Below are 15,277 nucleotides of genomic sequence, written 5' to 3' on the forward strand. Positions count from 1 at the left end.
TTGAGGTCAGGGCTTTGTGATGACCACTCCAATGCCTTGACTTTGTTGTCCTTAAGCCATTTTGCCACAACTTTGGAGGTATGCTTGGGGTCATTGTCCATTTGGAAGACCCATTTGTGACCGAGCTTTAACTTCCTGGCTGATGTCTTGAGATGTTGTTTCAATATATCCAAATAATTTTCCTTCCTCATGATGCCATCTATTTTGTGAAGTGCACCAGTCCCTCCTGCAGTAATGCACCCCCACAACATGATGCTGCCACCCCTATGCTTCACGGTTGGGATGGTGTTCTTCGGCTTGCAAGCCTCACCTTTTTTCCTCCAAACATAATGATGGTCATTACGGCCAAACAGTTCGATTTTTGTTTCATCAGACCAGAGGACATTTCTCCAAAAAGTAAGATCTTTGTCCCCATGTGCACTTGCAAACTGTAGTCTGGCTTTTTTATGTCAGTTTTTGAGCAGTGGCTTCTTCCTTGCTGAGCAGCCTTTCAGGTTATGTTGATATAGGACTCCTGTTTCTTCCAACATGTTCACAAGGTCCTTTGCTGTTGTTCTGGGATTGATTTGCATTTTTCGCACCAAACTAAGTTAATCTCTAGAAGACAGAATGCATCTCCTTCCTGAGCGGTATGATGGCCGCCAGTACCATGGTCCCATGGTGTTTATACTTGCATACTATTGTTTATACAGATGAACGTGGTACCTTCAGGCATTTGGAAATTGCTCCCAAGGATGAACCAGACTTGTGGAGGTCCACAATTATTTTTTTCTGAGGTCTTGGCTGACTTCTTTTGATTTTCCCATGATGTCAATTAAAGAGGCACTGAGTTTGAAGGTAGTCCTAAAAATACATCCACATGTACACATCAAATTCAGTACACCTCCAATCAGAAGCTAATTGGCTAATTGTCTAAAGGCTTGACATAATTTTCTGGAATTTTCCAAGCTGCTTAATGGCACAGTTAACTTCCCACTGGAATTGTGATATAGTCAATTAAAAGTGAAATAATCTGTCTGTAAACAATTGTTGGAAAAATTACTTGTGTCATGCTCAAAGTAAATGTCCTAAACAACTTGCCAAAACTATAGTCTGCTAATATTAAATCTGTGGAGGGGTTAAAAAACGAGTTAATGACTTCAGCCTAAGTGTATGTAAACTTCTGACTTCAACTGTACACGATCCATGCATTTCCAAAAAAAAAAAAAAAAAAAACACTTTTTCCTCTCATGCCTTTACAGAGTGATGCCATTCCTCCAGGTCAAAATCCTGAAATGACAGAGATTTTAAGTAATGCAAATGGTCTTGGAGTTGACCAGGCACCAAAAACATCCAACCCTGAAAGTATTGCCCCAGGTTAGTGCACAGCAATTTCTTAAGAATGTGTTGACAGATTCAACAGATACTCTTAAACACAACTATATTTGTGGTCACACTAAATTTTAAGCATGCAAAATACTTTGGACTCCTGTTGCAATAAATATTGTCAACAGGATATGATTATATGCTCTAGGACTGTTGTTTTAGAAAGCTGTTTTGAAAACAAAGTTTAATTTTGCAGTTCCATTTGGTGGTGCTAGTGACACAGGAATTACATACTTCAGCTTTAAACTCAATTCAAACTGTAGTATTTACCGCTGTTTACATGTTTACAGTTTCAGTTTGCAGCAGATGCTGCACACCATATCTTATACTTCTGTGTGAACAGTGACTGTAGTGACCGCACAGGAAGTTTGTTAAGATTTTCCTGTTTCTCTTTAGTACTGGCACAGTGCAGCAGCTTTCCATGATAACATCTTAAACAGATCTTATCCTTAAAACTCCTACAGCCTTATCTAGCCTTTGGGTTTAGCCACCATTCCAAGATTGGAAAATGAGCACACATTTACAGTATGTCATGCTATTTTTGTGGCTTTGAGGGAGGCTTTGTATGGAGGGGGTGTGGACCAGATATGGTATGCAGACCAGCAGATACTCAATGATCTGAATTTTTTATTACAAATAAAAGAGATTCGAAGGAAATGCAGTCTCAAAGTGTGAGAGTGAATGTCAGTTAATATCACAGCATTGTTTTTGGGTAATTCATTGGTGCATATTGGCATGGCAAATTGACAAAGCAGTTTTGCAAAGTGCAAAAATGCATAATAGAAATTGGCCAAACATCATTAATTTTGAGTGAAGCATTGACATACAGGATAATAAAGTTTTTCTGTGTCTAGAGTCAAATTGTCAAATGTAGCAAGATTTTTGACTATTGGTATGAAGTCTGATCCTCTTTGCAGCTTATTCTGGCCTGGGAGCACCCACTTAGGTCACACCCACACTAATCCATCTTCATTTAAAAATTCTATTCATTCATTATTTTCCAAACTATGCAGTAATGGAGAGCATTTTCAAAATGCTCAGTTTTCAGTGGAGGAAAACACCATTTTAGTGTTGATGTGAGGCGTAAATATAGCATAACTAATGTGTTTTCAAACAAAAATTTATTAGTGTGGAATTCTTTGTAGTACTGTTTTAATTAGTTTAAAATGTATAACATTTAAATTTTCTTAATCGCGATTAGGGCATGTACCGATTTGACATTAGATTCTGACATTTTATTCAGCTCTGTGTGAGTTCTGAACACTGGCTAAAGGGCGGAACCCTTGGGATGAAATCATTTGAGGAACAGTTTTTTCCCTCAGGCTATCCATCTCATGAACAGTTAAACTGCCCCATTGAGATATAACTATGTGCAATACACAGTTTAGTCTTTCTTATATTTATCCAACACATCCAACCTCCTCTGCCATTTCATTCCTCTAAAAAAAAAAAAAAAAAAAAAAAAAAGGGGAGGGACTTGAGGGTCTCGGCCAACTGCGAGGGCTCCATGGGGCGTATTTCAGATTTCCCGGGTTTCGGCACCAGTGTAACAACTTAAACACTTAAACACATCAGCTTCCCAAACACAACAGAACGAACGTAACAGCTTCAGGAGCACCGTGGCCTTCCTTGTGCCAAACTCTCTCTCTCCTCTGCTAGTGGCGTGGCTGCTTATATGCCACTCTCCCCATGCTCACTGGAATTAGAGACAGAAGTTACACATAATCTAGCTCAGGTGCAAGCGCCCTTAGCGCTTTCTCTCTCTCTGGACAGACGCTTGACCACGCCCCTGCTGCCACAGCCATTTAGGGGAGGATTTATCTGACATTGTTTACATGTATCACAATAATAGACTTGTGTGGAGAAACGCTAATTTAAATGATTGCACAGCAGAGTCGGTCCACAACTAACTGTTCAGAAAACACAGTTTTTTGTTTTGTTTTTTGTTGTTGTTGTTTTTTTATTTGTTTTTTGGAAATCCTGATAAATATGGATTATTTCACAGATACTATTTGCCTAACTCAAAAAAACAAAGCAAAATATACAATTTTGCTTGTGGATATATAGTTTACAGGCTACTACTAGTAAGTGCCTCAAAGAAAAAGTCATGGTTACTTTCATAACCTCCGTTCCCTGATGGAGGGAACGAGAAGTTGTGTCGATGTAGTGACACTAGGGGTCACTCTTGGGAGCCCCAAACACCTCTACTTTTTTGAAAAAAGGCCAATGAGAATTGGCGAGTGGAATTTGCATGCCACTCCCCCGGACATACGGGTATAAAAGGAGCTGGTATGCAACCACTCATTCAGGTTTTGTGCTGAGGGGCCGAGATAAGGTCCTGGCCATTTCAGCAGGTAGTTCAGCGTTGTGGCAAGAGGGACACAACGTCTCATTCCCTCCATCAGGGAACAGAGGTTACAAAAGTAACCATGACGTTCCCTATCTGTCACTCACTCGACATAGTGTCGATGTAGTGACACTAGGGGTCCCTATACAAAATGCCACAACTAACTGAACTGTGTTACGTGAAGTGGCGGTGTGTGATGGGCAGACTGCTGTGTGCCTCGTAGCCAGTGCACCAGGCCGTCACGTAACCTCCCCCAACGTTCTTTGAGCATTGAACAGTCCTTCAGGAACAAGTCGACTGCCCAACAAATAGGTGGACAGGCTAGCACAGCCGAAGCCTCTTTTCCTTCTCTTTTCTCCCCAGAAAGAGTGGAATTTGTTAACTGATTGGGAGCCCTAAGTGTCTACATCGGGGGGTGTGTCATTCCCAAGGGGAAGACACCACGGAGACCACACCCCGCCCAAAAAGGGGGGGTATTTTGAGTGGCAATACGTCACATGGTCTTTACCGAGCCTTGTCGGAAGTATGTCATGTGGAGAGGTCCCATGGTAGGTCCTACCCAAAGGGGGAGGAGTTTCTACAAAGCATGGCAACTTGGGGCAGAGAGGCCCCTGCCCAAGGAAGTTTACCAACAGGGAAACGATTTTGTGGAAAATATCACATGGGGTTGCCTTCGGGGGAACCAGCACATGTGGAGCACCTACCTCAGTACAGGCACTCATTAGCGCACTTACTGAGCCGGCAGCGAGTTTCTCCGCAAACTCAACTGTCACAGGGTTAAGGAGGAAAGTCATCCAGGGATCACGGTCTGTGAACACTACTGGGAGTCAAGAGCACATGTCTTCCCCTCAAGGGAGGGGAAAGGCACTATGCGCAAGCGGTACACCCGGCCAGTTGTCCCGGAACTTACCTGCTCGTGCCTGCCACTACTCGGGACGAGACCGGCTCAACCTGGAGATTGTAGAACCTCGCAAAGGTGAGGGTGCTGCCCAGCCTGCTGCTCTGCAGATGTCTGCCAAAGATGCGCCACTGGCCATGGCCCAGGAGGCCACCACACTCCTGGTGGAGTGGGCTCGTAACCCCGCAGGGGGTGGCAGTTCCTGAGCCTGATATGCCATCGTGATGGCGTCAATGATCCAGTGGGCAATCCTCTGTTTGGAGACAGTGCTTCCTTTCCACTGTCCACCAAAGCAGACAAAGAGCTGCTTGGAGTTCCTAAAGCTCTGTGTGTGATCCAAATAGGTGCGTAAAGCTCGCACCGGACACAGCAACGCCAAGGCTGGGTCTGCCTCCTCCTGGGGCAGTGCTTGCAGGTTAACCACCTGATCCCTAAAAGGGGTCATGGGAACTTTGGGCACATAGCCTGGTCGGGGTCTCAGGATCACGTGAGAGTAACCCGGACTGAACTCCAGGCACGATTCGCTGACAGAGAACACCTGCAGGTCCCCTACCCTCCTGATGGAAGTGAGCGCAGTCAGGAGGGCAGTCTTCAAAGAGAGTGCCTTAAACTCAGCTGACTCCAAGAGCTCAAAGGGAGCTCCCTGATGAAGTTGTCTGCCTGATGGAGTGGTCTGCTCACCAGCTCCAGAGAAGCAGGTCTCCTTGCCCCTGGGTCACCCATCTCAGGGGCTCTTTGAAGCCTTCCTCGGGTTCTTAGCGGCCGGCCATGAGACAGGTTTTGTCTGCTTCCTGCGTTGGGCTCCACGCCGGGGCCGGGCCACGGGGGCGGGCTGCAGCGGAGCCGGTGTTGTTGTTGCAGGAGGACGCCCTTGGTGATGAGCAGACGGGGTGAGGGGTCTTGCGCCGCGCCGGGGCAGGATGTGACGTATGGCCTCCGTCTGCTGCTTCACTGCCGAGAACTGCTGGGCAAAGTCCTCGACGGCGTTGCCGAATAGGCCAGCCTGGGATACGGGGGCATCAAGGAACCATGCCTTGTCAGCCTCTCGCATCTCAACCAAGTTGAGCCAAAGGTGGCACTCCTGGAACACGAGGGTGGATATCGTCTGCCCGAGAGACCGCGCCGTGACCTTCGTCGCCTGGAGAGTGAGGTCGGTCGCCGAGTGCAGTTCCTGCATCAATCCCGGGTCAGAACTACCCTCGTGCAGTTCATTTAGCGCCTTGGCTTGGAATACTTTCAGGAGAGCCATGGCTTGCAGGGCGGAGGCAGCTTGTCCAGTGGCACTGCAGGCCTTAGCCGTCAGGGACGACGTAAACCTACAGGCGAGGTGGCGGCGCTCTGCAGACATAAGTGCACCGCGAGCGCCTTATCCACCTGGGGGATCACTGAGTACCCCCTGGCCGCTCCACCATCGAGGGTAGCGAGAGCAAGGGAGCTGAAAGATCGGGACCGGGCAGCAAAAGGTGCCTCCCACGATCTTGTCAGCTCCTCATGCACTTCCGGGAAGAAAGGAATGGTGGCGGGGCGTGGCTGTGAGCGGCACCCCGAGCCCAGGAACCAATCATCGAGGCGCGAGGGTTCTGGGGAGAGTGGAGGGTTCCACTGTAGCCCGACACTCACGGCCGCCCGGGAAAGTATGTCCATCATTTCTGCTTCAGCCTGGTACTGGGCGACCATTTCCGAAGGAGGAAGCCCAGTCGAACCTCCGGTGCTGCGCTCGATAACTCATCCTCTTCCTGGGCTCTGGACGAGGGGTTGAACTCACCCTGAGACGAGCCAGCGATCTCGTCTGAGTGCACGACCAGGGCAAACAAGCGTGGTGGGGAATGGGAGGTCCGTGGGGGGATACCCGGTGGAGTTGGTCCCATTGAGGTCCCCAAATCGCCCCCAGTGCTAACTGGCACGGCCTCATACCCGTAGGTAGAAGGACCGAGGCGGGGAGCTGCTGGGGTGGCTTGCTTTCTTACGATTGCAAGCCGCGACCGCAACGTTGCCATGGTCATATTCTCGCAATGAGGACATGAACCATCCATGAACAATGTCTCCGCGTGGGCAGCGCCCAGACACGTAAGACAGTGATCGTGGCCATCGGAAGTGGAGAGATAATGACCGCAACCAGGAATAACACACAAACGGAAAGGCATCTTTAAAAAGACACGTCTTTAAAAAGACATTCCGTTTGTGCTGCTCTTTCAGAAAGAAAATATACTCTATTAGAATATACTCTTTTAAAGGTTCTGCCGAAGCGCCCAGGGGTGTTCTCTGAAAACCACAGATGCAGAGGGGGAGAAGCTGCTGAAATACGCCATAAGATCCAGCAGAGAGAGGTGAATGAACTCAGTGGATGAATTCAGCTCAATGAATAGAACCGCTCGGATCCTAAGAGAAAATCTGAATGAATGGTTGCATACCAGCTCCTTTTATACCCGTATGTCCGGGGGAGTGGCATGCAAATTCCACTCGCCAATTCTCATTGGCCTTTTTTCAAAAAAGCAGAGGTGTTTGGGGCTCCCAAGAGTGACCCCTAGTGTCACTACAATGACACAACGTCGAGTGAGTGACAGACAGGGAACTCTGAATATCTTTCAAAAATGTGATGCTATTAACCTGACAAACATTGGTGAATGGCTTGAACTGCTACCTAATGAGATATCATAGTTCATCTGCCTCTGGGCTGTCCTTAAATCCAGCAACCATGGCATATTGCTAACTTGAGATGTCTCAATGTGCTGGCCTATAAAAACAGTTCCTTTGAAATTCCCCGAGCTGTTAACCATTCTCTCAGGCCCGCTGAGCTGGCCAGACCCTCAGGTTTGTGCACATACATTTGTGCTGCTTCCTTGAGGCCCATAAACTCAGAAAAGAGATTGTCCACAGCATGAGGGTGATACATGACAGAACATCCACATTACATAACTGTTGTTTTGGGCTTGCTGGCCCTGCCAGTGAACAACAATTTGAGGGATCCTCATTTTGAAGGGTCCGCCTGACTTCTTCCACAGCATGTTATAGCACCTTGTGAAAATGGACCAGTGCTTAAATAGTAAAAGATTACTGTAGTTGCTTAAAATACAGTAGCAGTAGGTAACAGAGTGTGAGAACATTCCACAGAGGATGAAAATAAGCTGAAGGCAGAACACAACAATAAGCTAATAAACTCAACACTCAGGGAATAGAGCATTCTGTTTGACATTATAAAAGGCATTAATGAGAGAAGCTCATTTTAAGGAGTTATATGAGGACTGGAGTTACAATATTTAACTACATTTCAGTAGCAATGCAAACACAATGGATCAGCAACATGCCAAGGACTGTACAACACAATGTACTTTACATGATATGGACCATAGGACCTCAGGGTAGATCCTATATAATTATTATTTTTTTTATTTTTTATTATTATTTATTTATTTATTTTTTTGCTATTGAAAATAAGGTTGTGTGGGATCAGGAACATGCACAGACATTTTGAGGGTCAGGGGCTAAATTTTTTTTTGAGGGGCTGTTGCTTCAGATTTGTCCTTTGAACTGGTTGGGTGCGCAACCTCAATTTATTTTTGGCTATAACTGTTGGGGGGGGGTGTAACCCTGTTTTACATTTTAATACTTACCTAAATAAATTAAGGACACTTTTATCAATGGAGCAGTTAGGCCTGTTTATGATTATGATTACTTAAACACTATGCTTAATAATTAGTCATAAAATTCAATTAAATTAATAATTATTATTATTATAATTCCTTACATTTATATTGTAACGAGGTAGGCGAGGATGGAGGATCTAAATGCAGCCTTTAATATAAACAAAAGATGACCATTGTAACTCAGAATAAAAATGAAAACAAAACACAGGGAACCAGGTACAGAACATGACAATACATGTGAAGACTGACAAAGGAAACAGGGAAAACAAGGGCTTAAATACACAGGGGCAAACAAGGGAACAAGGAATACCTGTAGAAACAATCAGGGGAAAACCAATCATAAAATGAAACTACAAAAGGACTACAAACTAACAGGAAACAGGAACATAGGAACTAAACAAGAATTTCAACATAAAAGTCAATACAAAAAACAGGGAACATGTGACAGAGCCCCCCTTTTAAGGAGCGGATTCCAGACACTCCAAAAAAAATAATAATAATAATTGTCCATGGGTCGTGAGGGAAAATAGATAGTTAAGGGGGGCACAAGGGATAAACAGGCAGTTCAAGGGGGCACAAGGGTCAAGGGGTGCAGAGGAACAAGGCAAAGTCAGGGAGGCTTGAAACCAAGGCGGAGCCGGAGGGATGGAGAGCCAGGGTGACGCTGCAGGCTCGGAGGACCAAGAAGACCAGAGCAGATCAGGCGGTTGGCCAGGAGACCAGGGAGACCAGAGCAGATCAGGCAGACGGCCAGGAGACCAGAGAGACCAGAGCAGGTCAGGCGGATGGCCAGGAGACCAGAGAGACCAGAGCAGATCAGGCGGATGGCCAGGAGACCAAGGAGACCAGAGCAGATCAGGCGGATGGCCAGGAGACCAGGGAGACCAGAGCAGATCAGGTGGATGGCCAGGAGACCAAGGAGATGACCTCAAGGTGGGGACAGGGTCAGGAGGCCTGGGAGGCGGTCACAGGGCCGAGACAGGGTCAGAAGGCCTGGGAGACAGCCGCAGGGCCGAGACAGGGTCAGGAGGCCTGGGAGGCGGCCACAGGGCCAAGACAGGGTCAGGAGGCCTGGAGGGTGGCCGCAGGACAGGGACTGGGACAGGAGGTGGAGCCTCTTGAGGAATAGTATCTGGGGGAGTGGACAGAGCTGCTGGAGGAATAGTCTCTGGGGGAGCGGGCGGAGCCGCTAGAGGAATAGTCTCTGCGGGCGTAGCCGCTGGAGGAATAGTCTCTGTGGGCGGAGCAACTGGAGGAATAGTCTCTGGGGGCGGAGCTGCGGAAGACTCTGGGGCAGAGCCGTGGGAGGCTCGAGGGGCGGAGCCGTGGATGGCGGTGCCATGGCAGGCTCGAGGGGCGAAGCCGTGGAAGGCGGAGCCGTGGGAGGCTTGAGACAAAGAGTCCTGGATGAATGGGAAATGACCTCTGTGGTCACGAACATGGGAAGAAACTCGAGAACAACATCTGTGGTCGTAGGCATGGGCAGAGACTTGGAAACGACCTCTGTGGTAGTGAACATGGGCAGAGACTCGGAAACGACCTCCGTAGTTGTGTACATGGGATGAGACTTGGGAACGACCTCTGTAGTCGTGGGCATGGGCAGAGACTTGGGAACGACCTCTGTGGTCGTGGGCATGGGAGGAGACTCGGGAATGACCTCCGTGGTTGAGAACATGGGCAGAAACTGGGAAACGACCTCTGTGGTTGTGTACACGGGAAGAGACTTGGGAATGACCTCTGTGGTCGTGGGCATGTGCAGAGACTCAGGAACGACCTCTGTAGTCGTGGGCATGGGCGGAGACTCGGGAACGACCTCCATGGTCGTGAACATGGGCAGAGACTCAGGAACGACCTCTGAGGTTATGGGCATTGGCGGAGACTCGGGAATGACCTCCGTGGTCGTGTACATGGGAAGATTCTTGGGAACAGAAACTTTTCTTCTCTTCGTCCTCCTCTGGATGGCCGAAGTTGGCAACGCTGGCTCTGGGACGGACGAGGCTGGCAACGCTGGCTCTAGGATGGACAAGGTTGGCAACGCTGGCTCTGGGACGGACGAGGCTAGCAACTCGTTGCCCGTGGCAGGCGTGGGCACTGGCTCGTTGACCGTGGCAGGCGTGGGCGCAGCAATTTTTGAGGTAGGGTCTTCATGAACCTACGCACATCAGTGGCAGATCATACAACTTGGAGACAGGGGCCGTGGAAGGCTTCGAGACAGGGGCCGTGGAAGGCTTGGACAAGGGAGCTGAAGACGAAGATTTTGGCCCAGGGTTCCCACCATAATCCACTGTATAAAGGGAACCGCAAAGTTCCAGAGCCTTCTCCACATATTTGCTGAGCGTCCAGCGAGGATCAGCCGGAGGCATCAGTTCCCTCAGTGCACTATTCAGACTGGCCCGGAAGAAAACCACCAAAGAGCGGTCTGGATAGTGCACTACATTTTCCAGCTGTAAAAACTCACGGACGTGATCCTCAACTGGACGACCCCCTTGTTGAAGGAGCAGAATTCTGACGGCCGCTAGATCCATTCTTTGGGTCAGTCTTTCTGTAACGAGGTAGGCGAGGATGGAGGATCTAAATGCAGCTTTAATGTAAACAAAAGATGACCAAGGTAACTCAGAATAAAAATGAAAACAAAACACAGAGAACCAGGTACAGAACATGACAATACATGTGAAGACTGACAAAGGAAACAGGGAAAACAAGGGCTTAAATACACAGGGGCAAACAAGGGAATGAGGAACACCTGTGAAACTACAAAAGGACTACAAACTAACAGGAAACAGGAACATGTCAATGCTGCTGTCTGCCTTTCTTAAAGCTTTAGTTTGACATTTTTATTTTTATTTTTAAATACTTTCTCCTGTTGTAGCTTAAAAAGCACAGACAACTGTAAGTGAAGCAGCGGTTGATTGATTTTCTTACAAATTTGCAAATATTGTGGACCTGTGGCACTTTCAAAACATTGCTCTGTTTATTTGAGCATCATTGTTCGACAAGCCTGACATAGCAACAAAAATATTACTTTTGCAATACTGTTTGGTGAAGTTAGTTGCGAAGAAATTATACACTTCAGCTTTAAGCTATAAAGGCATAAATGTTACCTTTATTTAAAATTAAAATAAATGATTCTGTGTAAATTCAGACAGTGCTAAGCTACTGACAACGTTTCATCTGATGAAATAGCAAGTATGACTGCGTGGATAGTGATATAATATGTTTCGAGACCAGGCTTCATCCTTTTTTCCCATTAGAACAAAGCAGGCCATGTGTCTCCTTGACCTGTTGGTGTCTCACTCTTTTTCCACTGATAAGGCTCATTTTTCATTTCCTAACACTTGCTTTGTCCTGGTCTGTGTATGCTGTTTCTACCTATTGACCATGTTCTTTAACTCTACAGTTCTATTTTTTATTTTTTTTATTTTTTCAGTTTATCTGCAATTTTTAGCCAGTTACTAAGCTGTTTTCAGTCTGCAACCCAATTGCTTTTAGTTCATGGACCACTTCATGGTCATATAAAGAGTTTATTTATTTATTTATTTTGTATTATTATTATTATTCCAACAGGTTATGGTGGTCCCTTAAAGAATGTTCCATCTGAGAAGTTCAACAGTACAGCAATGCCCAGATCCTATCAGTCCCCCTGGGAACAGGCACTTATTAATAACCCCTCTCTGGCCGACACGCTGGTCACCCGTATGCCTGAACCCGAGCCCAGGCATGAGATACCTCAATACAAGAGCTTCAACAGGTTTGTACTACTGCTTTAAACTTTTTAGTCTTTAAAGTCAACATGAAATCAAAATTGACCCTATTTACTTTCTTTAAACACATTCCTAATATCAATGGTGCACGTTATTTTAAAGAAATTTAATTTTTTTGTCTTTGTAACCTTTCATCAAAATAATATCTAAGTAAAAACATGCTCCGCTTTCAAACAACTTTTCTCTTCGGCTGACATCATCAAGCTCTCTTATTTTTCATCCCCACACCTTTAACCACCTGTCAAGTAGAGACCACTTAATTCAAACAATTCATAATGGATGATAAAATTCGCACCCTACAGTTTTTAGACATTACTCAAAAAAGAAAAACGTTCAATGAACTTACCTAAACTGAGGAAAGCTTCACGCAATTAAATTACTTCAACAAAAGATAATTCGCTTAAATGGATTTGATCTAGTCTTGTTGAAGCCGGTGGGTTGAAAATAATCACCACAGGATACAAAAATATCTTTTGGGGTTTTATTCTGATGGGTGTTTGTAAAAAAAAAAAAAAAATGCCATATTGTATTTAAAAAAATAAATAAATAAATAAAATACAGAATCTGAAATACAAAAAGGAAATATGGTTCAACGAAATACAGTAGAGGCCAGTCCTCACATGTATGCAAAAACGTGGTTAAACTCCACACATGCAATACATATGCATCCCAAAGATTTCTCAGCCGATGAACAAAACTGGGAGCACTCTTGCACAATGTATGTTCTCACGTCTTCAACATGAGAGAGTGCCGGAAAGCAGGTGTCGCAAATTCTCCAGTGTCACAAAACTCTGGTTCTTAAAGGGGCCACGTCCAATCTATGACTAGAGTTAAATTACATGAAATTTCTCCACTTGGCTACATTGTTGTGCAAACTTACGTTTATTTAGTCATATCTATGAGATAAAAATGTATCAGAGTCATCATTTTAATTATGTTGAGCCAACACAATTTCAGTAATTTCAGACATTTGTTATTGCAAGTGTAGCAAACTGTGGACTTGTAGTCTCAGAAATAAGAGACAACATCTCGCAGCTCTTGAGTTATAATACAAATATTTCAACTGGCATATGGGGTCCTTCCCATCCTACATACAAACCACAATGACAGTGACACTCCACAACCACTTATTTATGAAAAGAGATGCACTCTGGCTAACACCACATGAAACATATCTCAAAGTGGCAACAAAAACAACACCATCAGTGCAAATAATCAGTAAATAATAAAACACTAATTTGCCATTTTTACTCATGTGGCGTCTACACTGGGACCTGGACATCACATGCACATCTGGTTATGGCCAACAAAAAAATATTTATTTTGTCCCAACCACAGGTTCCAATGCAGTTCCTTTTAGTGAACTTCCTTTTTTACACATTTACATTGATTGCATGCACACAGTGAAATTAAGTTGTGACAAAAATGTCCAAAAATTGTGGTATATTCAATCATTTGAATTAGCTAAATTAACTAAATAAGGAGTAAATTCCATTTTCTATTTTTTGAATATGCTGTAGATGAATGTGTTGAACATGGATTCACTCTGAAATGTGTCACATTACAGAAGTTAAAGGGTTTACAAATGTTGTTTCATGTTGATTTTAAAGTGCATTTGCAAAACTTTGGAAACCCACCTCATCTGAACAGGGGGGCAATTTTTTCTGAGCAAGTACATGCCATTCAGCAATATTTGAATTAGAACAAAACACATGCCTTAGTGTTGAAACCTAAATGTGTGAACTGTTATTACTTTAATTCAAGGGTGGCTATTCCATTTGGTGGCTTTGGCAAAGCACCCAGAGCCCCTGTTAAACCTCTTGATGTGGACCCCAGCCAAGGCCTTCCCAGTCCCTTACCCAAAGTACCTGTAGCTGACCCGGTGATCAAGCGGCTCACATTCAACAGAACAGCCTCGGGCTGGATTGCTGACAGTGCCCCACTGATACTTCCTACTATCCCAATTGAGCCCATATCATCCATGTCTTCCACATTTATCCCTGAGTCAGATGACCTCTGAGAATTATCACAGTTTTTGTGCACTTCATTGCCACCATAATACACGTGGCACTTTCAAAGAATGTTTATTATATAACTAAAATTGTGTCATGGTTAAATCAGGCTAGGCCAGAAATTACAGTGTATTAATGATATTTCTTTTTATTGTCTTGGAAGAACAAAAATGTCTCTCGGTGCAAACTGGAATATACATAGTGAAAAACATTTCAGTACATCATACTCTAAAGTAAGGCATATTTTCTACCAACAAAATATTTTATGCAGCAAAGGGATTTTGTTCCTTGGATTATTGGAATTGTCTCCTAATGTTTTAGTCCAACATAAAAGTGGAATAGATCTAATTTAGATGCAAACTTCACAAATCTTATGCAAACCAAAGATGGGCTTGCTGAGATACAGTACACCTGTATAAACCTGTAAATATACATGTTTAAATGGCTGGTGACATCAACACATTTATTTAAATTATTAAATAAAAAGTTTAATGAGCATATATTCTATTTTCATGCATTTTCAAGTCATTCAAATGACAGTCACAATAGCTTTACGGCTTTGTGCTACACTGCAAAATATCAGTTTCTTGCTTTCTAGAGAAAAATAAAATAAATATATATATATATCATGTTTTAAGCATAAAACTCTTGTTAGATTTATCTGATAACAAGACTTAATTTCGTACATTATGACATTTTGCTTCTCAAGTCAAATGTATCTTGTTTTAAGGTTGTTTGGATGTTTTTACTGGAAAAAAGAAGGCTACTAAGTGCAGTATAAATGATATTTTGCTATGTAACAGCTTTTTGCCATTAACACAAATTATTTTCAGTATGCACTAGTAAAAAATTCACATAGTGCATGCCTGTATGCATTGTATGCGTGTGACACTATATTTGTTCTATGTCAAGGTTAGAGTCTCCAGGCCTGACAAATTGAATCTGTTTCCCTCATGCAGCTCATATGAGTGATGAGTCCCTGTCTCTTGCATTCTATCAGACTGATGGACACAGCACATGTCCGTCACAGCTCACTCTGCCTTGTGCTTCAGTCAGTCCAGCCCCTCACCCGGGTCAGTATATACTTATAATGAAATAGTTGCAATGGCAAAAAAGGGAAATCAGTTCAACAAGAAATATAAGAGAAAAAAAATAAGAGAAAGAGAAAACAATTCTGGAATAAGAGAAAAAATTACACACATCACCTTTAAGAAAGCATTTGCTTAGAATATGTATTGCCAATGTGCAGT

General features: G+C 44.4%; 1 protein-coding gene across 3 annotated transcripts in view; it reads left to right on the top strand.

Moving 5' to 3' along the window:
- LOC127428933 (myozenin-2-like) overlaps positions 1-14,525 on the top strand; it is an 18,916-nt gene extending 4,391 nt beyond the window's left edge. For all 3 annotated transcript variants that reach the window (XM_051678775.1, XM_051679539.1, XM_051678030.1), the window contains 3 exons: positions 1,242-1,356; positions 11,819-12,002; positions 13,780-14,525. In XM_051678775.1, coding sequence (XP_051534735.1) covers positions 1,242-1,356; positions 11,819-12,002; positions 13,780-14,035 — 555 coding nt within the window. In that variant the 3' untranslated portion in view covers positions 14,036-14,525. The remainder of the gene's footprint in view (positions 1-1,241; positions 1,357-11,818; positions 12,003-13,779) is intronic.
- The last annotated feature ends 752 nt before the right edge of the window (positions 14,526-15,277 follow it).

This window comes from Myxocyprinus asiaticus, chromosome 1 (genome assembly GCF_019703515.2).
Source record: "Myxocyprinus asiaticus isolate MX2 ecotype Aquarium Trade chromosome 1, UBuf_Myxa_2, whole genome shotgun sequence".
In the NCBI taxonomy this organism is placed as follows: domain Eukaryota; kingdom Metazoa; phylum Chordata; class Actinopteri; order Cypriniformes; family Catostomidae; genus Myxocyprinus; species Myxocyprinus asiaticus.